The 22,804-nt window shown below is 52.2% G+C and overlaps 6 protein-coding genes across 6 annotated transcripts; 4 read left to right on the top strand and 2 right to left on the bottom strand.

Moving 5' to 3' along the window:
• Positions 1–407: 407 nt before the first annotated feature.
• On the top strand, positions 408–2,172 carry GAD4 (Glutamate decarboxylase 4; the record flags this gene model as incomplete). Its single annotated transcript, XM_037317598.1, has 4 exons — positions 408–676; positions 732–759; positions 833–2,062; positions 2,119–2,172. The coding sequence occupies 4 exons, from the start codon at positions 408–410 to the stop codon at positions 2,170–2,172; spliced, it is 1,581 nt and encodes a 526-aa protein (XP_037183107.1).
• Positions 2,173–5,015: 2,843 nt separating this feature from the next.
• CGCA056_v002338 (uncharacterized protein) lies at positions 5,016–5,360 on the bottom strand (the record flags this gene model as incomplete). Its single annotated transcript, XM_037317597.1, has 1 exon — positions 5,016–5,360. One exon carries the CDS (start codon positions 5,358–5,360, stop codon positions 5,016–5,018), a length of 345 nt encoding a protein of 114 aa, XP_037183108.1.
• Positions 5,361–6,045: 685 nt separating this feature from the next.
• Positions 6,046–6,390, top strand: CGCA056_v002337 (uncharacterized protein; the record flags this gene model as incomplete). The annotated part of the gene is made up of 1 exon (XM_037317596.1): positions 6,046–6,390. The coding sequence occupies one exon, from the start codon at positions 6,046–6,048 to the stop codon at positions 6,388–6,390; it is 345 nt and encodes a 114-aa protein (XP_037182601.1).
• A 4,336-nt stretch (positions 6,391–10,726) lies between these two features.
• CGCA056_v002336 (uncharacterized protein) lies at positions 10,727–11,952 on the top strand (the record flags this gene model as incomplete). Its single annotated transcript, XM_037317595.1, has 2 exons — positions 10,727–10,880; positions 10,934–11,952. 2 exons carry the CDS (start codon positions 10,727–10,729, stop codon positions 11,950–11,952), a joined length of 1,173 nt encoding a protein of 390 aa, XP_037182602.1.
• A 3,956-nt stretch (positions 11,953–15,908) lies between these two features.
• On the bottom strand, positions 15,909–17,732 carry CGCA056_v002335 (Heterokaryon incompatibility protein 6, OR allele; the record flags this gene model as incomplete). The annotated part of the gene is made up of 1 exon (XM_037317594.1): positions 15,909–17,732. The coding sequence occupies one exon, from the start codon at positions 17,730–17,732 to the stop codon at positions 15,909–15,911; it is 1,824 nt and encodes a 607-aa protein (XP_037183922.1).
• Positions 17,733–19,283: 1,551 nt separating this feature from the next.
• On the top strand, positions 19,284–21,529 carry LIPE (Hormone-sensitive lipase; the record flags this gene model as incomplete). The annotated part of the gene is made up of 2 exons (XM_037317593.1): positions 19,284–19,375; positions 19,438–21,529. The coding sequence occupies 2 exons, from the start codon at positions 19,284–19,286 to the stop codon at positions 21,527–21,529; spliced, it is 2,184 nt and encodes a 727-aa protein (XP_037182603.1).
• Between the last annotated feature and the right edge of the window lie 1,275 nt (positions 21,530–22,804).

Here is a 22,804-nt window from a genome sequence, read left to right as displayed (position 1 = left end):
CCCATTCCACTTTATCCCGATCTGGCCCTGTCCTTGTCTGCCCCCCTGATGCACTGGACCTGGACCTGGCCTTGGACCTGGCCTGCGGCATGCAGTGCCACGCCCACGCCCGCGTCCAGCTGGCTTGGCTCCGCCGAGACTACTCGATGCCCTCCTTTCTCCTCTCTTCTCCCCTTCTCTCGCTCTCCCATCGCCCATAGACAAATCGTCCCATCCACTGCTGCTTGACAGTCTCGCCTCGCCTCGTCTGCCCAAAGCTCAGACTCAGCTACAGCCAAAGCTCCCAGCTCCATCTCTCATATAAACGTCGTCCCTCGTCCGCCTCTCCGACGCCGTTCGAAAGCTGCTTCTCCTCACAACATTGCCCATTCATCTCTTCCATCGTAACACCTTCTCGCCGTCTCAAAATGGTCCACCTCGCAACCGTTGCCACGCCCCCCGACTCGGGCTCCGAGGATTCGTCCTCCGGCCACCTGGCCCAGGTCACGAACAAGCTCAAAGACGTCCAGCTCAAGCTCGCCGACCACGAGGACTGCTACACCACCAGCGTCTACGGCTCCCGCTTCGCCAACCAGGACCTGCCCAAGCGGGAGATGCCCGAGGACGAGATGCCCAAGGACGTCGCCTACCGCATGATCAAGGACGAGCTCAGCCTTGACGGCAACCCCATGATGAAGTGAGCTCCCTCAGCCCTGTAATCTCGTAAACCAGAGATCTGACACGATAAACAGCCTGGCCTCCTTCGTGACGACATATATGGTGAGAACTGACAGCCGCCAAACCCCATGGCCCACCCCCGCATTCGACCTCCCACGCTGACCCCCACATCCAGGAAGATGAAGCTGAGAAGCTCATGTGCGAATCCTTCCCCAAGAACTTCATCGACTACGAGGAGTACCCCCAGTCCGCCGACATCCAGAACCGCTGCGTCAGCATGATTGGCAAGCTCTTCCACGCGCCCCAGGGCGAGGGCGAGCACGGCGGCGCCGTCGGAACGTCCTCCGTCGGCTCTTCCGAGGCCATCATGCTCGGCGTCCTCGCCATGAAGAAGCGCTGGAAGAACAAGCGCCAGGCTGAGGGCAAGAGCACCGAGCACCCCAACATCGTCATGTCCTCCGCCGTCCAGGTCTGCTGGGAAAAGGCCACCCGCTACTTTGAGATCGAGGAGAAGCTCGTCTACTGCACCCCCGACCGCTACGTCATCGACCCCGAGGAGACGGTCAACCTCGTCGACGAGAACACCATCGGCATCTGCGCCATCCTCGGCACCACCTACACCGGCGAGTACGAGGACGTCAAGGCCGTCAACGACCTGCTCGAGAAGAGGGGCCTCGACGTCCCCATCCATGTCGACGCCGCCAGCGGTGGCTTCGTCGCCCCCTTCGTCGTCCCGGACCTTGAGTGGGACTTCCGCCTCAAGAACGTCGTCTCTATCAACGTCTCCGGCCACAAGTACGGCCTCGTCTACCCGGGTGTCGGCTGGATCATCTGGCGCGCCGCCGAGTTCCTCCCCCAGGAGCTCGTCTTCAACATCAACTACCTCGGCGCCGACCAGGCCTCCTTCACCCTAAACTTCTCAAAGGGTGCTTCCCAAGTCATCGGCCAGTACTACCAGCTCATCCGCCTCGGCAAGAAGGGCTACCGCGCCATCATGTCCAACCTCACCCGCACCGCTGACTACCTCTCCCAGTCCCTCGAGGTGCTGGGCTTCACCATCATGTCCCAGCGCTCCGGCGCCGGGCTGCCACTCGTCGCCTTCCGCCTGCCTGAGAAGGAGGACCGCAACTACGACGAGTTCGCGCTCGCGCACCAGCTGCGTGTCCGCGGCTGGGTCGTTCCGGCTTACACGATGGCGCCCAAGACCAACGACCTCAAGATGCTGCGTGTCGTCGTGCGCGAGGACTTTAGCAAGAGCCGCTGCGACATGCTCATCACAGACATCAAGCTGTGCATGGGCCTGCTCGAGCAGATGGACCAGGAGAGCATCAAGCGCCAGCAGGACTTCATCCACAAGCACCACCTCACGAGCACCAAGTCGTCGCACAACCACCCAAAGTTCAGAGTTTGTCCCCAACCCCCCGTGCGCGAGAGGCGGATCTTGCTGACTGCTATCTACAGAAGGAAAAGCACTCCCTGCAGGGTAAGACTGGCAAAACGCATGCCATCTGCTAAAGCATTCCGCGGGTGTAGTCATAAAGACAATTTTGGACACGAGATTAATGATTGACATGACTTTTTGGATGAGTGATCGGTTGGTCGGTCGGGCTGGTTTTGGATAGAGGGGGAAAAGAGGTGGATTGCTATTGTTCTGAGAGTGTATTCTATATACAGAGTAGCATCTTAGAAATATGATGCGTTTTTGAGTTCGATTGACTCTGCAGTCTCCTGCAAGGCAGATGACGACTTGGACTTCTCAACTCGGGGTACTCTACCTAGGTTACCTGCGTTTAACTGCAGCAACAGACGAAAGTCAAGGATGACAAGGATGATAAAGATCAGGAATCTGAGGAGTCCTGCTACGAGGGCGGACAAGTATTGTGTTAGTTCTGAAAGCTTATTGTATATTAACAGTTTTATCACCACCGTCGTCTCTGTCGTCTCTGTCATCTCTGTTGTCGCTCTGATCGTCGTTGTCAACCCCATTGTCTACTATGCCTACTACCTGCTTCGATACCTGCTTCGATAGCAAAACTCATTTGAAGCGAATGGCCCGTGTGAAATTGTCACTTCCGGAGACTGTTCGTCTCTCATGACTTCGTCGAAGGCCAAGATTTGGTCTAGAGACAAACATACGCAGGATACGAACATGAATTGGGTTTGCACTTGATAAGATTTCTGAATTCTACTAATATATGCCTCCAATGTACCATGAGGGTGGCTCGCTTGGGGGATGTCCTCTCTGCCGTGAAGAAGTGTATATAAATCTGGCTTGCGTGTCATGGACAGTAACCAAGACACAGCAAATCACAGCCACTGCCAAACGACAGTAGTCGTACTGGATCCCAGTCGCCAAGGTCCTGTCTCACAGAACGAACGAAGTTCGGAGACAAGCTGGTGTGCTTGTGTTCAACAACAGTTTGTAGTTCGCTGTCTGGCCTTTCCTGCGATATATTCTGCACCGTCAATTTGTTGATTCAGACAAGATGCTGTGAGTGTACTAGGATGCCTTGTTTATACAATCAATGCGGATTACTTAGGGCATGGTCTACCGCGAAGGGTATATAAACCCGGCATGCACGCGGTGAACGGAAACCAAGACACCACAATACACTTGGTGCACCGGTTAGGCTCCAGTTGGAAAGGTTCTCTCTGGCAAGCAAGTCTGGATGCAAGGAGCGAAGTACGAAGACACGCTGGTGGTTTTGATGTTGAACAACGGATTGAAGTTCGCTGTTTGGCTTGTTCTGCGTTGTATTCTGGGGACGTATACGGCACGGATGTGTATGGCCTGGTGGAATCCTTTCTTGCCTGCGAGCACCTTTCCGACCTGCTCAACGGAAGTGACAGCGATTTTGACTTTGTTCTGGGTATGCAGACACCTTAAGGCTCTCTGCCCGCTACACATTGCTCTGGGTGAGATATCTATGGTGTACCTGGATGCTTAATTTATATTGTCAAGGCCGCTTGCTGATGGCTTGTGGCGGGGCCACCGGTCACGCAGTATATATAAACTTGGTGGATGTGTGATGGCTAGGAGAAAGGTTAAGAAGAGTTGCGTGGCCATTGAAATGATGGGCGGTCTTTGAACTCCCATCCAAGGGTTGAGTTCAGGTGCTTTGCAGCGGCAGCTTGTTGGAAGGTGGATCTGATAACACGCGTGAATGGTGTACCTTCCATGTATGAATATCCAGCAAATAAGTAGCAAGCAGCCGAGATGAAGAACAGTGAATGATAAGCAAAGATATCGGCAAGCTCTCCACCGATTCAACGTGAGGCTCTGCTGGCATGGAAGAGTTGCACAAGGGAGCAACAGCCTGCTGTACTTGTAATCGGTCCAAATGTCTCTATGCATTGTCTCTGTTCTGGCTAGGGGATATCTCGCGATATCTGGTGGTATTTATCCTTTGGCAAGCAGTATGCTGAACACGTGACGGGGGACGTGGCGACTGGCAATCACTATGGAACCACGAGATACGTAGACATTCCGGGGGACTTCCAGACTCTCTGAATAAAATTGCAGCCTTGAAATTTAAGCAGAGATTTGATTCCACATCGCGAACTAGACTGCTCGGGACGGGCTCTTTTCGCTGCGGTTTGTTGATGGTTGTTTCAGCGGAATACCTCGGCAGCAATGACAACCAATGTCTGCGAGCCGGGTATTGGACGACATATCAGGCAGCCTTCTGGCTCTCTCGTCGGCGACAAAGGCGATACCGTTTCCTTTTCAGGACATACCAGTTAAAAATGTAATACTTGATCGATGCTACCACTGCATTTGTGGGCTTGAGAGTAATTTGCAGGGCTCTGTTATGCTATTTATAATACTTGTGCACCGACAACCGTTGAATTTGTGGGCACAGGGAAGACTGATGATTGCGCCCACACTAGGTGCCCTTCGGAAGAGCATCTATCTGCCCTACGACGATTGACTCTATCACTGAAGGTCGATTATTGGAAGGGGGCTGCGTCTGACAAGCAACACCCGCCGTCAAGGTCAGAAAATGGTAGTGCGGAGGGCTGTTCAATCGGTTGCGTTCAAAGATGAATACGTTCAAGACATGGGCGGGCGAGTGAATGGTGGCGTAAAGAGATTGTGATTTGACTAACCGCCAACCAGTTACTGGACCATCTAACCCCAATAACGCAATGAGATTTTGCTCTTCCCCCATATACTCTGCGCTTGCCAAAGCCTAAACCGGTTTCCGAAAATAATGTGGCTTGTACCACCCTTTTTGCAACTTCCCAAAGAAAAGTCGAAAAATAGAGTAGTGTGGATTCTACGTCCTGTCCTTCCCTTGTCAACAGCCGTGTCCCAGCGCGAGTCCCCAGCGTCAAGACTCATGACCATGCCACCTTCAAATCAAACATACAGAGTTGAACCAGCGGACCATGCGATAGCCGTCCTCCTTGTCTTTGCACTCGTTCATGCCGCAGGTGTGGCCCCACGTCTTGGACCAGGAACGGAGATGCGACCACTTATCCTCGCAAAAGTCATACTGGCTGATCGTGTTGAAGTCGCCGCCGCCGTAGGCGTGGTTCGTGGACTGGAAGCAGCCTTGCCAGCATTCGGGCATCTGGTGGAGGGGCAGGGGCTTGTCGCGGGGGATCTTGTCCAGGTTTTGGGGACGGCCCCAGCCGTGGCTGCCGGCACTGACGCTCGTGGCGATGATGGCGACGAAGATGGAGATGCTGAGTTCCATTTTTGTGAGATGTTTAGTGGGGAGATGTGGTTTGGATAGATTTGGTATTAGCGTGAGTGATTTCAGGTGTGATAGTTGTGTTGTTGGTAGATTGCTGGGTTGCTGGGCTGCTGAATTGCTGGATTGCAATGTGCTGTGTGGAAGAAGGAAAGTCGTTGTCCAGCTCGAGTGAGCAGCTAACATGGGTACATATCCTGAACGAAACGTAACTCCGATGTGTTCTGCAGAAACTCATACATATTCAGCCGTAAATGGATGCGGCTGTAGACCATCAAAGTTCCGCTCTCAACCCTTGTGAGTCAGAATAATTCCAAGTCACTTTGTGTACCGATAGGTGCTCGTGAAGTATTGAGTATTTTCCTCGGCCTTTGAATTGTCCAGCGAAAGTACAATAGCAGCTACCCTTGTGGGTGCGCGTAGACATCAGCGAGAAGCATGGGTACCTCGAGAGTCTTCGGATGCGTCCAGGTTTAGTCTTCTGCTATAAATTTCAGACGAAGAATCCAATTCAACTGGGATAACTTGTCTTTTGGCATCTGTTAGGCACGAATTTGTAAATCCATCCGATTCACTTCTTCCTTCATTACACTAGACACCAACATACCAGCTCTGCGGTCAAGCACATATGCAAACCACCGCCAACTCAAAATTCCCATAATCACAACCATCCACACCCCCTGCCGCAATGAAGATCCATGCCGCTTTCATCCTTGCGACGGTCGCCGGCAGCGTCTCGGCGGGCGGCCCCAAGCGCGAACCTCGGTTTTCAGGCTTGGACAAGATTCCCGACAATGAGGGCCTACCCCTCCACCAGTTGCCCGAGTGCTATCAAAGCTGCTACCAGTCAACAAACCACGGGCTCGTTGGCCATGACGCTAATACCGTGAGCCAGAGGGTGTTTTGCGAGGACAAGTGGACGAACTTTGATTGGTGGTTTGAAACGTGGTTGGCCGGATGCCTCAACCAGAACTGTCCCCCGGAGGACGGCGACAAAGCGCGATCATGGTACAACTCGATCTGCCGCTTGTAGCCATGCACGGCTTGATGGACTTTCCAAAGCGTATCAGCAGCAGCGAGGCGAAGGAGTTGCGGAATCAATGTGACGGAGCTCTTCGCTAATTAGACGTAGCCTCAGGGCCCTCCGCGGATTAATTTAGTCGACTGGAGCTAATGTAATGTTATTGCAGGAGGATATGATGGCTTTGGGCGGCAGGTAGGGGGGCTACGAGCCGATGGTCGCGCCGAGGGAAGAGTCGGCGTCGAGAGTCTTGTACGTACCTCGCATGCTGCCGTTCTTCGAAAGGACTTGCAAGAAGCACTTTAAATACAGAGTCGGTATGCTACAGGTTGCTGTCAACCACAGAGGCCAATGCATCAGGTTCTTTAACGAAAGTGCAGTGACAACAAGGATGTGGTGTTCGGCAACGAACCTGCTGATTTCAAACTTGTTCAAATGCTACAAAATTTAGTCTCACTGTCTTTACACCACCCTTTTCTCGTCTGCCATTATCTTGAATGTATTCATCTCTTCACAGGGGCGATTAAGCCGACAACTCTCTACGCTGCAGGTTTCTAACCTCGGCGGCAGGTGTTTCCTGTCAAATGTACGCCGCCCTCCATCATCATCGACCTGCAATGATAGAGTCCATCATCGAACGGCACATCGAGACCCTTCCGAAAGGCACCTAATAGTGTAGACGCAACCATGAGTCTTTCATGTGGCTACTAGTTCAGGGCCTTGTTGGTGTGTGCCAGTACTATAAATAGGATGACAGAACCCTGCTAATTACTTTCAAGCCCACAAATGTGGTACATTCGGTCGAGATGCAATTCGAAATTGATGTGTCCTCAAAAGGCATCGCCTTCGTCACCGACGACGGAGTCAGATGGCCGCTGACATGATATAAAATACTTATCCAGAGTCGCTCCGTACCGCATCATTCGTCATTGACATAGAGGTATTCCGCTTGAATAACCAACAATGAACCACAGAGAAAAGAGCCTGCGGATAGTTGAGTATGAAAGTAAAAGCTAATAACCGCTTACACGTCAGGTCCTGCGATTATTCCTGGAAGCTTCGAAGTGTCTCTCTATTTTCTGTATATCTCGTGTTTCCATAGTGGTTTTCAATTACCCACCTACAGGGCGTTGCATGTAATCATAACCCCGTAAAGTTTTTGGCTCACTGCTGGCTAAAGGACAAACAGCATCGGGTGTTGCGAGAGATTCTTTAGCCAGAACAGAGACAATGCATCGAGGCATTTTGACCGATGACAAGGCTAGCAAACGGGCAAACCTGGACGGCTTGCCAGCAGTGCCTCCCGCTGATTAGGTGAGAAGCTCAGCGATATACAGCCGTCTCGTTCGTCCCTTTTTATCTCTGCTGCTTGACACTTGCTCACTGAATATACATAGTTATTGTCAGATTCACTATCAGCGTTAATGCAGCAGAAACATTTGGACTTGAAAGTATTGGAAGAATTCAAAGATAACCATGTTTCCGCGATTGTTTCATTGCTCTTGCGTCCGGCTGTCCAGGCCACCATACATGTACGCGATCAATGGGCAAATCATAATGGGCGGTCGGGCCACAAAGCATGGGCGAGTGGGCTTTGACAATATCAATTGAGCACCCCAGTACAGTTCAGATGCCTCGCCTAATGGCAGTAAAGGTTTCTGTCGCAACGAGAGCAAGCTTAAATGATTCCTCAACCTTATTACGTAGGTAAGGTAGAATTTTCTTCCCTTGTAGCTAAGAAGAAATACCGTTAGGGCAAATTCATCCGTGCCAAATACATCTCAAGAATACAACACAGAAAGGGCCAGACAGCGAACTTAAAGCCGTCGTTCAACTTGAAACCATCAACGTATCTTCGGACTTAATACCTTGTATCTAGGCTTGTTGAGAGAGAACCTTGGGGCTTAGAACCCAATGCTTGTGACCGTTGCATTTGCGGCGTCTTGGTTACTGTCCATCGCACTCACACCAAATTTATATCCCTCTCACGCGAGAGAGATCATTTCTCTAGCAAGTCAACTCCGTAGCATATGCAAGGCATATTGGTAGACTTCAGGATCTCACCGAGCGCAAATTAGATTTACCCACGTGCCCTAAGGATATCATTGGCATGATCACGGCACATTGAGTGACGGAAAAGTCCTCTGGTAATACTGGCACGTGGGAGCTGGTAGAAGTATGTGCTGAAGGGTCAATTAAGCTCCTCCATTAAGGGCAGCTAATTGATGCTTGTTGGATCTCAGCAACACTGGGCTGCAGGCTGTTTGCCTTTTCCAGCGTACAGTTTCCATGCTCAGTTGCAACGACGACCATAACCACTGAAAGTCCAACCTAATACGCTTCCAGCTGGGTTTAGGTTATGAAGTTAGTAATTCTTCAGAGAGTTCTTAGGTTGGCTAGGGGAAAACAAACCTTATACGTCTTTCGCCTGGCACTCGCGTGGCACGCATGTCCTTTATCATTGCAACAGCTACGAATGAGGAGCAGATCGGCCCATAAAGTTGCAACAAATCTGAAGTCATGAGCAGCTTCCTTCAGTGAGTATAGTAACAGTGAGAGTGCAGACAGGCGACATGAGGTCTAAGTTAATTTCAGTTGATAAATACCTATGAAGAATTATCTGGTGCTCCTAGAAAATGACTTTATCCGGCACGCAAAACAGTGATACGCACAGCACCCTTTTACGTAAGGTAGTATATGAAATCACAAAGGTGTGCACCAGTTTGAAAGAAACTCAAAGGTGGAACTATTCTATAAACATCACCAGAAAACTCAAGGTCATGCTGCTTCGCCTTTGTAAGCCTGGACTTCCCTGTTCTTGACTTGAATCTTCACTGAGGCCACACCCGGACGCTTGGTGATCTCCTCCGGTGTGGGGCCGGCAGGGGCGGTGCCTGCTTAGGTAATTTCAGACTACCCGCCGACTTCAAGTGGCCATTGCACTCCTAACTGGCAACAGCCGGAGCTCGCGAAATAAACAGTAATTGGACAAAAAAAGAAAAGTAGTAGTTTTAGATGCCACTGGGGACACTTGATGACGCATTTGAATACCTTCTACGCTTCCGTCTGTTTTGATGGTGTCCAAGGGACGGATACGCAGGCCTCCATAGCCACATTGGGGCTGCCTAAGGACTGGAAGGAGTGAGATCCTCATGCTTGATTTAACTGAGGAGGCGAAAAGAACAAAACCATGTTTATTTGGCGGCCTGGAATCTTTGCTGCAGCCGTCCATAGAATTTTCTTGGCGCTCGAGGTCTCCCTGCCTGGCCCCTCTGCATACCTGCAACATCTCTAGCGAAGGGAAGTATGATTTCTACACTCACATATTTGAAGTCGCGACGTCGTAATGCGCTTGCCGAACGAGTCGACAATAATGCGGAGCAACAGCTGCTGACAACGGGGACGTAGCTTGGAGACGAGGAGCTAAGGATCAGAGTCTCATGGCGTTATGAAAGTGACGGATTATTTTCCTGAGAAGTATGAAAAAATGCGACTGCCTCCACTGATCTGATTTCACGATGCTGCTACTGAAGCTCGGTGTCAGGCCAAGCAAACTGGACAATGGCAATTAGGTGTACTAGCTGACATAGCTATCACGATAAGATTATGGTGGTGGTAATTGCGTCCGAGGGGGGTGGGTTAGAAGGACAAGAGCAGTTGGAAGGCGGAAGGAACGCCTCATGCGAGAGGCTGCACTACGTCGGGAAACTCGGCCAGAATAACCAGTCAGTAGGATTCCAGAGTCGAGTGATTTGTAGTTATTGCGTTGTTATTACTCGGGCATGTGCTAGGTGCTGTAATGGAATCAAATACAGCGTCATCTCTACCAGAGGCTTGCTGGATAAGTTGTAGTGATCTGATGCCTGCCATCGGCATGGAGTTCTAAGTTGCGGGCGGTCTGTCCCGGTGGTAGGTCTTGGAGCCTCTTGCAAAACGAGGAGGAAGCAGCCAGCCGCCTACCGACGCTGCTCCTTCCTCGAGAAAATCGAGCTGCCCGTCCGCCTCGACCCACCCGCCCTCTCGGTATATCTCGACGTCTCCTCGACTGACCCCCCTTTTTCTTCTTTTCTCTTCTTCTTCGTGCTCACGATTACGGTATGCCCGCCCCCATCAGATGTGCGTTTTTTATTGTTTTGCTAACTGTTACTAGAAAAAGACTGCTCCTCTTTTCTAAAAAATCGTACGCACTTAAGCTGCCTCCCGCCCGCGCTTCGTTTCGTTGCCGTCGTCGCCGTCGTCGCCGTCGTCGTCCTTCTCGTCTTCTGGCGTCCTTCTTCGTCCTTCTCGTCCTTCTCGTCCTTCTCGTCCTTCTCGTCCTTCTCGTCGTTTGGCGTCCTTCTTCGACATCATGTCGTGGTCGTGGTTCAAGGAGGTAGTTGTGACCCTGCTGGAGTTGGTTCTCGCCGTCGGAGAGGTGATTTCGCAGTGGTTGTGCGGTTGGATCCCGGTCCTGCTGGTGGCTGACCTTCTTGGTCACACCTCCGCCGTTCTGCTCTTTCTTCGTAGGTCATCACTACTATCCGCTAATGCATTATCGCTTCTAACTGTGTATTAGTCGGAGATGTCATCATGCCCTTCCACTCCACGCCTGGCCCTCTCTTCGTCGTCTCTCGCCATGACAACAACGTCGCTCTTGCCCTCCTGGGTGTTTTTGCTTTCGTCTTCGTCATGACCGTCGGCCCGCTCGCCCAGATGTGGACTTGCTCCTACAAGATGCAACGACGAGGCTACCGCCCGCCCGCCGCCGCCGTCGGTGGCCTTAAGGCCGTGATGCAAGCGAACGCCAGCCCAGGTGTCTCTGCCCGCTACATCGCCCAAGGCTTCCGTCCCAATCGGTGCACCAAGTGTGTACCAAGCCTTCGGGAACTCGAGGAGGGCGTCGCCAACATCCTGCATGGCGACCGTATGTATCATTGCGTGACCGAATCCGGCAAGGACGTTGGATGCATTCCCGTCCTGGATCATCATTGTTGGTGGCTGTGGGTGCCGGTTTCCTTGCCCACGATCAAGTCCTACCTCATCTTTATGGTGTGGTTGGTCATATTTCAGACGGTCTCGCTCGGAATCTTGGCTTGGCCTTTGGCCATTTGGAGCTGGCAGGCAAACGCCTGGCTATACGTCTTCATCGCCGCCTGTTTTCCCCACATGCTGGTGCTGGTCCTCGCCGCCCCCATCAGAAAACAGTGGAGACGTTTGGCCTGCATGGACTCGCCCGGCAAGGAGTACACGCTGTACATCCGCCATCGACGGACGCCCGCCTTCCCAATGTATGTCAAGCGGTCCGACGGGACATACATCCACAAGGTCATCGGCTACAATCCCTGGGATAAGGGAACAGCGCTCAACCTCCGTTCGGTTCTGGGCGAAAGCGTTTGGGCATGGCCCGTGTGGTTCCTGCTGCCCCGCCGGGTTCGTGAATACGGCACGGGAGAGGAGGATCTGCCGCTCTCTTCCCGGTTCCACCAAGACATCCAGGACACGCAAGCGTCAGTAGGGTTCACCTTCGCCATGGCAGATATCCCGCTGCAGACGCTCCCGGCTCGCCAGCGACGCGGCTTCTCTTCGGAGAACTAAGCCCGTCGTCCTGGTCACTGCCGCTGCCGCCGCTGCCGCCGTCGTCCGCCGCCTGTCCCGTCCGTCGCCCCTTCTTTCGGTCTCTCTTCTCGGTCGCCTCCCTTGTAAGGGCCTCTGGACCAGTCAGTCACTCGCCGCCCAAGCCCCGATACGAACACCGCAGCTGCCCCGGCCAAGCATCCGCCCCTCCCCCCTTTTCCTTCCCAGTTAGCAATTCTGGCCAAACAAAAACCCCAGGAAAGGGACAACCTGGGTGCAAAAACCCTGAGGAGACAACCTAGTTAAAAAACCAACCTGACAATGTCGCACCTTCACGTTGGTGTCAGGTGTCAGTAACCATCGCGATTGGGGGAATCGTTCTAGATGGCGAAGCTAACGCGACAACGGGTCACAAATCAATCCACACCAATTCAGTTCATCACATGACAACTCGATCCGTACTATGCGAGGACTACATCATCCCGGGGCATCGCCAACCTTTCTCCAGCCTCGCATCCTCGGTCTACCAATCCACTCGACCTTGGACTTTCAGTTACCATGCAAACAAAACTTGGTGCTCTCGAGTCTCAACATCATTGGGGCATTTGAGACTCGATGATACACAGCTATGGTTCTCCTCGGGGCGGAGACACCTGTTCAACCACTCGTAGACTTCACATCAACCACACTACTCGCAACACCCGTCTCGGGACAACTCATCTACACATTTAGGCAGCAGAGGTCATCATCATGCCCATGATCAACCATGCGGATCACGGATTGTCTCTGGGGCAGGAGAGACAATCCATCCAATCATCACCTTTCTTTCAACCTTGAGAAACATCTTCACAAAATCGAACCACTTCATTTGAAACCATACTCCGACATCCGACATCAAATTTGGCTGGCAAAGCTCGAACGCTAGTCACTTTTACACGGTACAGCGAGTATCTCTTCGTTGGGTACGAACAAGCTTCTTCGATCGGCTACCCAACATGCATCTTGGAACAGGGTTGGTGACCCTTCCACAAGTCAGACCATCGGGTTTCTTTTCTCTCTCGGAGACGACAGATGCCAGAACTTCTCGCAAAACCTTCGCTTGGCGTGCTTGGAAGAGTACTGGCACCCTATGTTCCCAGGCAGAGAAACTCTGGCAGACAGATCTCTGGGGCACCAGATATTTGTTCTTCGACACTTCAATCCTTCACACTTCTTCTCTCTGTGGGACGGCAGAGACTACAAAATTTCACACAATCAGACTTTGATCTCTAGGGCAGCAGAGACATGTCGTTTCCACAACATCACACTTCTCTTCACACTACTCTTCATAATCTGGGCAGCTTCAAAGTTTCAACTCTATTTCATCATCCAGAACAATCCCTTCGAGACTTTCTGTGTGGTATCTGGGGCAGCAGAGACACACACTACCATCCAACACTACTTCTCAATCATCCATCACGTCGTCCCTAGGGCGCAGAAACTTGACCTTTCTCATATCGGTCCCACAACTCATCCTTGAGGCGGCAAGGATCATTCATTGTCTCACCTTGGACAGACTTTCTTTGGCGGCAAAGACCCGAAATCGATCGGTACAAGAAATTCTCACTTTCCCATCCTCGCGCTACTACGGGCGTGAATATGGGACTTCTCGGGCCTTCATTACACCGGAACCTTCTTCACTCTTCGTCTCTGGGGCAGCAGAGACCTTCTTTTCTGAGCCCAAATGAGGGCATTCCTCATCAATCTTCACATTCAACTCCTCTTGGCGGCAGGAGGCCCAAGATACCAGGATTCCATCGGTGTGTTTGAATAGCACAAAAGCATCATCGTTCAACCGAAAAACACCACATGAATTTCTCTGAGGCAGCAGAGAATTCTCCAAACCCTTTGCAGCGTTTTCAACGTCTTGTGTGTTGGAAAGCCAAACAAACCAACCACATCAATCATATTGCAAGTCTCTGGGGCAGCAGAGATTCTCAAACCCATCAAACCCTACTTCCCGTCGCCTATGACGGCGAAAAATGACTTATCCAATTTTGAACAACCCAAGTCATCATTGGCATCATCTCCTGGGCGGCGGAGATGTCACCCTACACCACTCACACGTCTGGACCTTCAACGCGGTAACAGAGCAGTCCGATTCATCAACATGCAACGATTGGCATCTTATCTATGGCGGCAGATCAATGCTCATCCCATGCACTCTTCTGTGGCTCGTCTCTGAGGCGGCAGAGACTTGGCCACTTGGACCCAATCACTCCCACTCTCCTTGACTTGGCACTTGCGTGCTAAAGACTAGAACATGCATTCCTTTTCTTGTCTATGACATTATATCTCTGAGGCGGCAGAGATTTCGAAATTCTCCATATGCAACACACAAAAACACACACACACACACACACACACACACACACACACACACACACAACGGCATCAAGGGGAAATTGAATACTTCATCTCAACCAAACAAAGCAATGACAGCATCTCTGAGGCGGCAGAGATTCCGAGGTTCTCCATCTTCGGAAACCCACCCACACGCACACATACACCTAACGGCGTCAAGGCGAGGCTTACTACTTCACCTCGACGAAACAAAGCGATCGCAACATTTCTGGGGCAGCAGAGATTTGCGATTCACTTGAATCAATCAATGACTTCGTCTCAATTTCCTGGGCGGAAGGCATTGGCTATTCTCAACACCACTCCTTCGTCGCCTACACGACTGACGGTTTTCATATTCATCCTTACCCACACTTTTCATGACTCTGAGGCGGCAGAGTCATTCTATCTTTTACGAGCTTACTTGCATCAGGGCAGCCAGTTCGAAAACCAGATTCCGAGATGTGCAACGTTCGACACCATCACAGACTCGGCACCTTTGAGGAAGAGCAGCAAACCATGTTGCGGAACCGAGCTTCACCCAACCAATAGCATCCATTTTCAACGTCTATCCCAAAACAGACGCACTCAGTACGGTTGCACGATCCCCGTGTCACCATCTGCAAGACCACGTGGAGACTGGGCGGCTCCCAGGACCTTGCGCGAGTACAGGCAGCAAGGCCCAATAGGTGCTGCAGCCTGCGAGGAATCTGAAGCAGCTATCAACGGGAAAAGCACAGCACCAGAGCGTTTCAGCCGATTCCGGCTGAGCCTAGCAAGTAAATGGCAGCACTTTCGCACATTCTGGGCAATGTCAACACCACCCACGGCCTCTTCTCTGGAAGAACCGGATTGGCACAGAGAAGCGGTTTTGACAGAAAGTCAAATCATCACCAACAGATGCCCTGTTCTTCTAAGATGGCATATCAGGAGTCCGCAGATGGGACGCCCCACGGCGAACATCGGCTTGTCTGTCTATCGTGCCGTTTGCACTACACTTCCAGAGGCTGACATTTCTCCAGACACATTTGGAGGACGGCCGTGGCCCTCAAACCCAATTTCGTTGAGGTACGTTTTCCAAGATGGCATTCTGAACGCCTCTCATGCTTCCAGGGCTTGCTGCTAATATTTGAGAGATCATGACAGGTAAACTTGGAATATTCACCTGCCGAAGCTATCATCTCCGGAAGGCCGATTCCAAATCAAGAGCCTGGTAGTAGCAGATGATTGGAACGGCGCAGGTACCGAAGGCCAGTATTAGCGCAATATCCCTAGGCATCGCTGCAAATCTAACAAGCTCTCCAACAGACACATGCGATATGTCATGGACCGATACCGACAAGCCCGAGTACGCTGATTCAAGACCACAAGGCCCGCTAGCTTCACACCATGCCGAACCCCGAAAACAAGAATGAGCATACCGCGGAGGGTGTATGACGGACTTTGGATGGATGGAGGGCGAAAATGGACAGAGGGCTCTGCACAAGAGGAGGTCACAGGAGCGCGTTGGCTAAAGTGATGCGAGGGGCACGTAACACACGTGTAGAGCTACGAAGATGGGCAGTTTTTAGACTTGGGCTGTTCTTATTGGGTTCTTGTTACGGCGGTATGAACTTCAATACACCTCTCTGATCCCAATCAAGGACGGTTTTGGTGATTTTCTCAGCCATTTCTTGGCCAGTAGTGTGCTCCCACTCGTCGCTCAACACCATTTGAAATGAAACATCGTCTACCAAATCTGCGGTGATTTGAGGGGTACTTTGAGACGGAATGTGCCGGAGTAGAAACCCGGCAATCTTCTCATCTTCTATTCCAATGATCCAAACAATCGCATCGTCATCAACTGTAATGATACCATCGTGCTGTGTCAGCAAGCACTCCAATATCTCGCGCCTTTTCACCGCGTTCGAGGCCTGTCTCTGCATTATGCCCAGCATATCGACCGTGACGCGGTAGCTCTTGTCCACAGATTCCAATATCCTCCGAACTGCCGTCATATTACCCATCCCAGCAAAGGTCTCAAATCCTTTCTGGGTGACTGAGATGGTGCGTGTGCTCGCCCAGGTCGTCATCAAGGCCGAAATACCTCCTCTTTCCTCGGTCCCTTCTGCTCCACCACTCATCGCGAAGGCCATCCCTGACGTGATGATTCTCAATTCTTCACCCGCGCGATTGAGGATCAGAGACGCAGTCTCAGTACTACACCAATTGAACATGTAGTCGAAGCAATCCAGACTGAACGTCAAATTTGGATGGTTCAACTCCAGAAGCTTTCGCATCATGCCCCCCGCTTCGACTATTGCTAGAGAGGCAATCATGTCCGTGATGCAGAAAGTCTCTCCCCGCCGCAGTAGCTCCTCCACCTCATCCAACCTGCCGCGGACGATGAGTGTCTTGAAGGCGTTGTCGGTCAGGGTCGGGAGTTCGAGGAGAAAGTGCCGCATGGCCGCGAACTGGCCTAGGTTTCGAGCATATTCTGCTCCGAAGAACAGGAGCGATTGAATTTCGTGGACAACTTGTACTTCGGGCTTGTTGTAGTCTGGGACGATGTCACTGCCAAGATCTGAGATGCCGAGTAAGGCATACACCATATCTCGGGGGTCTGTGGCTTGACTCTGGCGGAAGCTTCGTAAGAGTGTGTGAAGGTGCTTCTTTTGAGTATTGGCCTTCCGAGACGGACCAGGCATAAGGTCCAGGACTGCCTGGCGGTGGGGGTCGGGGTCGAGGCCGAGAAGCCCTGGGGCGGCGGCGAAGACGTCCGAGCGGATTGAGTGTTGTCCACAGCATATGGCAGAAGCTGTTGCGTTGGCTACTTCTTGAACGATCCAGATCCTATTGAACCATGGCTGGTGAAGTAGGGACGTAAGACCGCAACGTTGAATGTCGGTCAGAGCGGCGTAGTCGAGATAATTCTTCTGCTCCACCTCAAGCCACTGTCGACCCAAGAGGTCAGTGTTGGTCCAGTCTGCCGGCTTGGAGACACTCCATTGCAACTTCCCAAGGCTCTCCATGAGGACCTTCGTCTCGTACGTTGAGGGTCCTAGCCACACGAGAACCTGGTCAGCCTGTCTGTAGATGTCGCTCATTTGCCCAACTTGGTGCCCTCGCTCCTGGAGATTGGTCTGGTCGATACAGATGGCGTCGATCCATAATATCCTGTTCTCCTTGTGGCGGAGGTGCTCGAGAGCCGAGCAGAGATTCTTGGTGACATGCAGAATTTTGCCATTCGCGGTGATGGTTTCGGACTGGTCGGTACTCCCCCAGGCGTATGACAGGGCCTCATATGGCATGGCGCTGTCTGGCTCAAGGCTTGCTTCGAAGATATCGCATGAAATCTCGCCTGCAGTTCCTTGGTGGAGCATCAGTAGCCGGAAGGATCGCCCTGCAAGATCCAGCGGGCTGTACTTGAAGAGCTCCGTCATCTTGAGTGCGGGGTCGACTGAGGCCGTCGACTACTGAGATCTTGGACGAGTTTAGCCGTCTCAGTGCTTCTCCCCCGCAGAATTGAAGACGATGACCATCGCGGCTGGCATGCCAGGAGACGGTGAATGGACGTCTTGTCGGTTTGTACGATGTTGAGGGGGACAATGACGATGGAGCAGATCGGTTCGTTCCATGTTGTGCTGCCTGCAGTGGTCATGCAGGTCAGACTAGCTGGCCAATGGGGATCCAACTGCCAGAGCCAGTCAGCATGGGTCCAGTGCTCCTTAGGATTGGATGAATCTCACCTCAAAGTTGGCATTGGGTCTCGTAGCAGCCATCAAGGCGGACAGCAAGCTTCAAAGGGGACTGGAGCTATCGCGTTTGGTATTCGGGGTGGCTCCTGCAACATCGTGGTTCGGAACGCCCACACGGGCAGCAGGGTATTGCCAGTCGTCACGGATAACCATCCATATGTGGTGTTGGTTCATCGGAACCACAAGGTTGTGAGAATTGGCGAATGTCTTCGTCGGGGTCCGGCATCGTCAAAGGGTCCGGATGACATCGGCCTTTCATATGCTCGTGACTCGATTGGAGATGTTCCTGGAGAACACGGCGAACAGCAAGCCAGGAGGCCCTGCATCTGCGGTCTTCAGTGGAGTTCTCCAGCGGGGGAGGGGAACTCAGCAGCGGTGTGGCTGGCGAGCGAAGAGCGCTAGAAGTGACAACCGGCAGGCACTGATTGGCGGACCTGCTGGTCGGATCCGGGGGATCGCCCGAAGGGGAATAGCGCTGCGTCAAACAGTGGCCGCGTGCCCCTCCACTGCCTCCAGCCAGGTGCCTTGCCCCGTGATTTCCAGGTTTAGCAGCAGCATCAAGGTGCAGTGCAAGTGCGGTCCAAACTTGGGCCCTTTCACATGTCAGCTGCCCAACCCCAAACGGACGTCACCATCTCACCTCTGTCCAGCAATTGAACCGAGCCACCGCAGTCGACACGGGACGCTTTTCGCATTGAAACATGTGCCGCCAGCACCCTGGCCCATGACCCTCTGTCATGAGGCTCTTTGATTGCTGCTCTCCCTCCCACAGCAACCCTCTCTGACCACGAGAGCTCTCATCCCCGCGAGATCCGATCCGACACCATCGTCGTCCGTTGCAGCTCTCCGTCATCGTCTTGTCATCCACCGAAAGCTTCCAAACAAACTCCAAATCCCCCTTCAAAGCAGTCGATCCTTCGGGTGGCGGTCCGTGGTCCCAAGCCGTCCGTCGCTGCACTCGTCGCCAAGCGCTTTCCCAAGCCCGGCCACCTTGCCATGGCCTTTTAGTCTAAGGCTATCGCATTACTCGCGCTGCGCCGTCCCGTCGACTCGTTCGCCGCCAGCTCTTCTACCAGCCACGACCTCGTGGTCTGCCGTGTGCCTGTTGCTTGGTCAGCTCTCGGCTGCCCTCGGTGTTCCAGGCCCATGAGCTTGCAACGAAAACCTACAAACATTCGACGACATCCCTTTCCTTGATTGGCACTGCTGCCCTCGACACAGCATCTTTCAGTCGCCATGATCGACCACGTCCTCGGACGGCCTTCGGTCAAGTCGCGCCGACTCCAGGTGCTGGCCGTCCTGGCCTTCTGGTCGGCCTATATTCTCAGGTACGAGACACAAGTCCTTGAAGACCCAACGGTGGGAATACGGCTGACAGTCATCTTTGCAGAGGTCATCCCCATGGCCCTCCCTTCATGCGCTTCCTCTCCAAGCTCACGACGAAACGACTTACAACATGGCAGACAGTCGTTGCCACCATGCTCTACCTCTACGCTGCACGTAACTTCAGCACCCTGCTCGGTCTCGCGAGCCCCGAGCCCATGTCGAACATGTACGATGCCACCTACTTTCGTGCGACGTGGGTCCTGACTGCCCTTGACGCTGGTTTCTGGACGGCCATGAAGATCCGAGCCAAATGGTTGCGCGACCTTGCCAGCATTGTCTTCTCCGTGTTCTACATGTTTGCCGCCGAGAAGGCCGACGAGAAGGTCCGGAAGGTCCGAGGTATGCTTACTGTAGAGCACTTGCGGGTCTCCTGGAACAAAGGGACCACGCCGTACTTGCGCTTCTTCCAAGGTCTGATGCGCCCTCGCTTTTCCCGCTGGCCGCCTCGCGCGATCCGCATTCCGCGCCCCAACGGCAGTGATTACAAGGAGCCAGTATCTGCATGGCTCTACTTTGACGGCCCGCTGACGGACCTCGCGAGGCACAACCGAATCATCCTCGATATTCCAGGTGGAGGATTTGTCGCTATGGATCCTCGATGCAACGACGACAAGCTGTTTGCCTGGGCTGCGAAGACTGGACTTCCAGTGTTGAGCTTGGACTACAAGAAAGCTCCAGAGTTCCCGTACCCGTATGCGCTCAACGAATGCTTCGACGTCTACACCACCATTATCCGGAGCAAGGGAAGATGCATTGGCATGTCCGGAAAAGAAACGCCTCGCGTCGTGCTCACAGGCGACAGCGCTGGAGGAAACTTGGCTACATCTACGACGCTGATGATCATTGAGCGAACGTCGGCACCGATGCGCCGTTACGTGAGCACTGGGGATTTGCCCCTGCCTGATGGATTGGTGCTGTTCTACCCCGGTCTCGACATGAACATCGGCAACTGGATGTCGGATGAGCAAATGTCACTGATGAAGGACAGGAAGATGAGGGCTACGAACAAGTCTATTATAAGACGAAAGAGCATGCAGTACAATGACCTGGTTGGCACTCCACACCAGACCGACGACGAAGAGGAGAGTGCCTCCAAGCAAACGACGGAGCTGACGGCGAAGGAAGTTGAGATCGCGTCTTCGCAGGCCCTTGCAAGTCCGCACCCGGAGTACTCGCACAGTGGCCCTCAGGCCTTGTCCAACACGCAATTATCGTCGCAGGATGCCAATCGCAAGCAGAGCACGTCGCATCATTCAGAGCCTCTACGAACACGTCTTGCCATGTCCTCCATGATTTCCTACTTCAACGACCGCGTCCTCACTCCTGAGATGATGCGTGCCATGATCATCTTGTACATCGGCCCACACAACCGCCCCGACTTCAGTCAGGATTATCTTCTCTCGCCTGTTCTGGCTCCGGATTCTCTCCTGGCCCGTTTCCCCAAGGTCTACTTCCTAACCGGCGAGCGAGATCCCCTGGTCGACGACACGGTCATTTTCTCTGCCCGCATACGCAAGGTTAAGGAGGCCATGTTCGAGCAGGCTCAAGCCGAGAGATCCGATTTTGGCGACGGCTACGAGCCTGCTTTTAACGCGAAGGATGTTGCTGTGGTGACGCTGATACCAGGCATCTCTCACGGTTTCCTCCAGTTCCCAACGGTGTACCCGCCAGCTTGGAAGCTCATCGACAGATCAGCCGAATGGATTCAGGATAGTTTTGCTCACGCCGACGCCGTTCGAGAGCGTGAAAGTCGCGGTCGTCGCCGCGTGGGAGGACAGGCGACGAACGGCAACTCACAAGGAAGACATCACACCCGCACCGAGTCGAGCGGTGATGAGGACCGACCTCTTGAGATCAGCATGACCAGGGCGAACCGAAGCAAGACATTAACGAAGGAACCTCAGCCAATGCAAGAAGGCGAGTCACTTGTCGAGAAAGTCGAGGCTAGCAATGGGAAGAAGAACGGCAGGGCCAGGGGCGCAAGTAAGAGCACAGGCGCGAGCTTGGTCAAGCTTAAGAGTACAGATGATCTACTTGGAAGGCGCATGCAGGGCCTGGCCGGTGGGTTGACTGGCGTTGGTGGTGAGCATGATTGATGAGCGGTGGGTGTACGAACCAGGCGGGCGGTATCTTTTTCGACACTTGACGAGGTGTTCTGGTACATGATTCCTTTGTATGGAGAAATATTGGGAGGTTTAGACTGTCTGTAGATTGGATTCGCCAACGAAACTGTACACAAGTCAGAGTAGGATCAAACCTCATAGATATGACAAAACCCAACGCATTCCATTCGTTGTCACTGGGTAGTAATTCCTAGCAGGTGCGACAGGCTTTACTCTACACTGACGGGATGTTAGCTATATAGTAAAGACATAAATACATCCCATCCACAGAGCCATGGGACAAGAGGGGCAAGGAAATGGAACAGAGTGACGTAAACCATTTTAACAAGTCTGAGGTCAGCCAGGTCCAGCCTTGGGGTCAAAGGCGATGTGCCTTGAACCAGGCGCAACAAGACGGTTCTTGAATCAGCCGTAATTTTACAAGGTCGATCATGTATTGTATGGAATACATCGCAGGTGACACGCTGGAGGACGACAGAAGTCACTCCCAGCTCCCAATCAAAGGGGTCATTCGGGTCCTCGGGATTGACCGCAGCAAGCTAGATGCTTCTATGGTTGTTGTGGCCTGCATGAGGACGAGGTCGTAGTGCTCATATGCCTTTGGACTTAGGTTTGTCGTTTCTATCGTTATTGCTATCGTCGTTATCGTCGTCGTCGTTGTTATCGTCGTCATCGTCGTCGTCGTTGTCGTCGTTGTCGTCGTATCATGCTTATGTCCGTATATCTACTACCCGCCCGGTTAGCTACAAGTACCCGCTTGGATAGCAAAAGTCTTGATTAAGGGACCCTCCTGGGGAATTTCGCAACCTCGTAAGCAGCACGTCCTTGGGCATTAGATAAATAACATGTGGCGTCTAAGTATCTCTTGAAAGTGCATTTTGTGAAGAATTCTTTTGTGAATTTTTATGTAACTAGGAATATATAAGAGGTCCCCCTTACTCCAACTACCCCCTATATATCTAACCGCCCCTACTAACTACTACTACGCTATAGCGATCATATATATATCCTTAAGTTCCTTGAATAGGGCGCTATACTTTAATAATATAAAACGTTTAATTTAATTAATATTACATAGTTTATTTATTTTAAAACTTATTTTAATATGTTTAATATATCTTGATACTTTAGTTTAATAATATATTATCTTATTAAAGTATAATAATAGAAAGTAGTAGTATATTGAATATATTATTAAGTGTTATATTAAGGAATTAGGTTATATATATAAAAATCTATATATTTTAT

The sequence above is a fragment of the Colletotrichum aenigma genome, assembly GCF_013390185.1.
Source record: "Colletotrichum aenigma strain Cg56 chromosome Unknown KSG_Cg56_contig02, whole genome shotgun sequence".
Lineage (NCBI taxonomy): Eukaryota > Fungi > Ascomycota > Sordariomycetes > Glomerellales > Glomerellaceae > Colletotrichum > Colletotrichum aenigma.
This window is presented reverse-complemented; position numbering and strand designations above follow the sequence as displayed.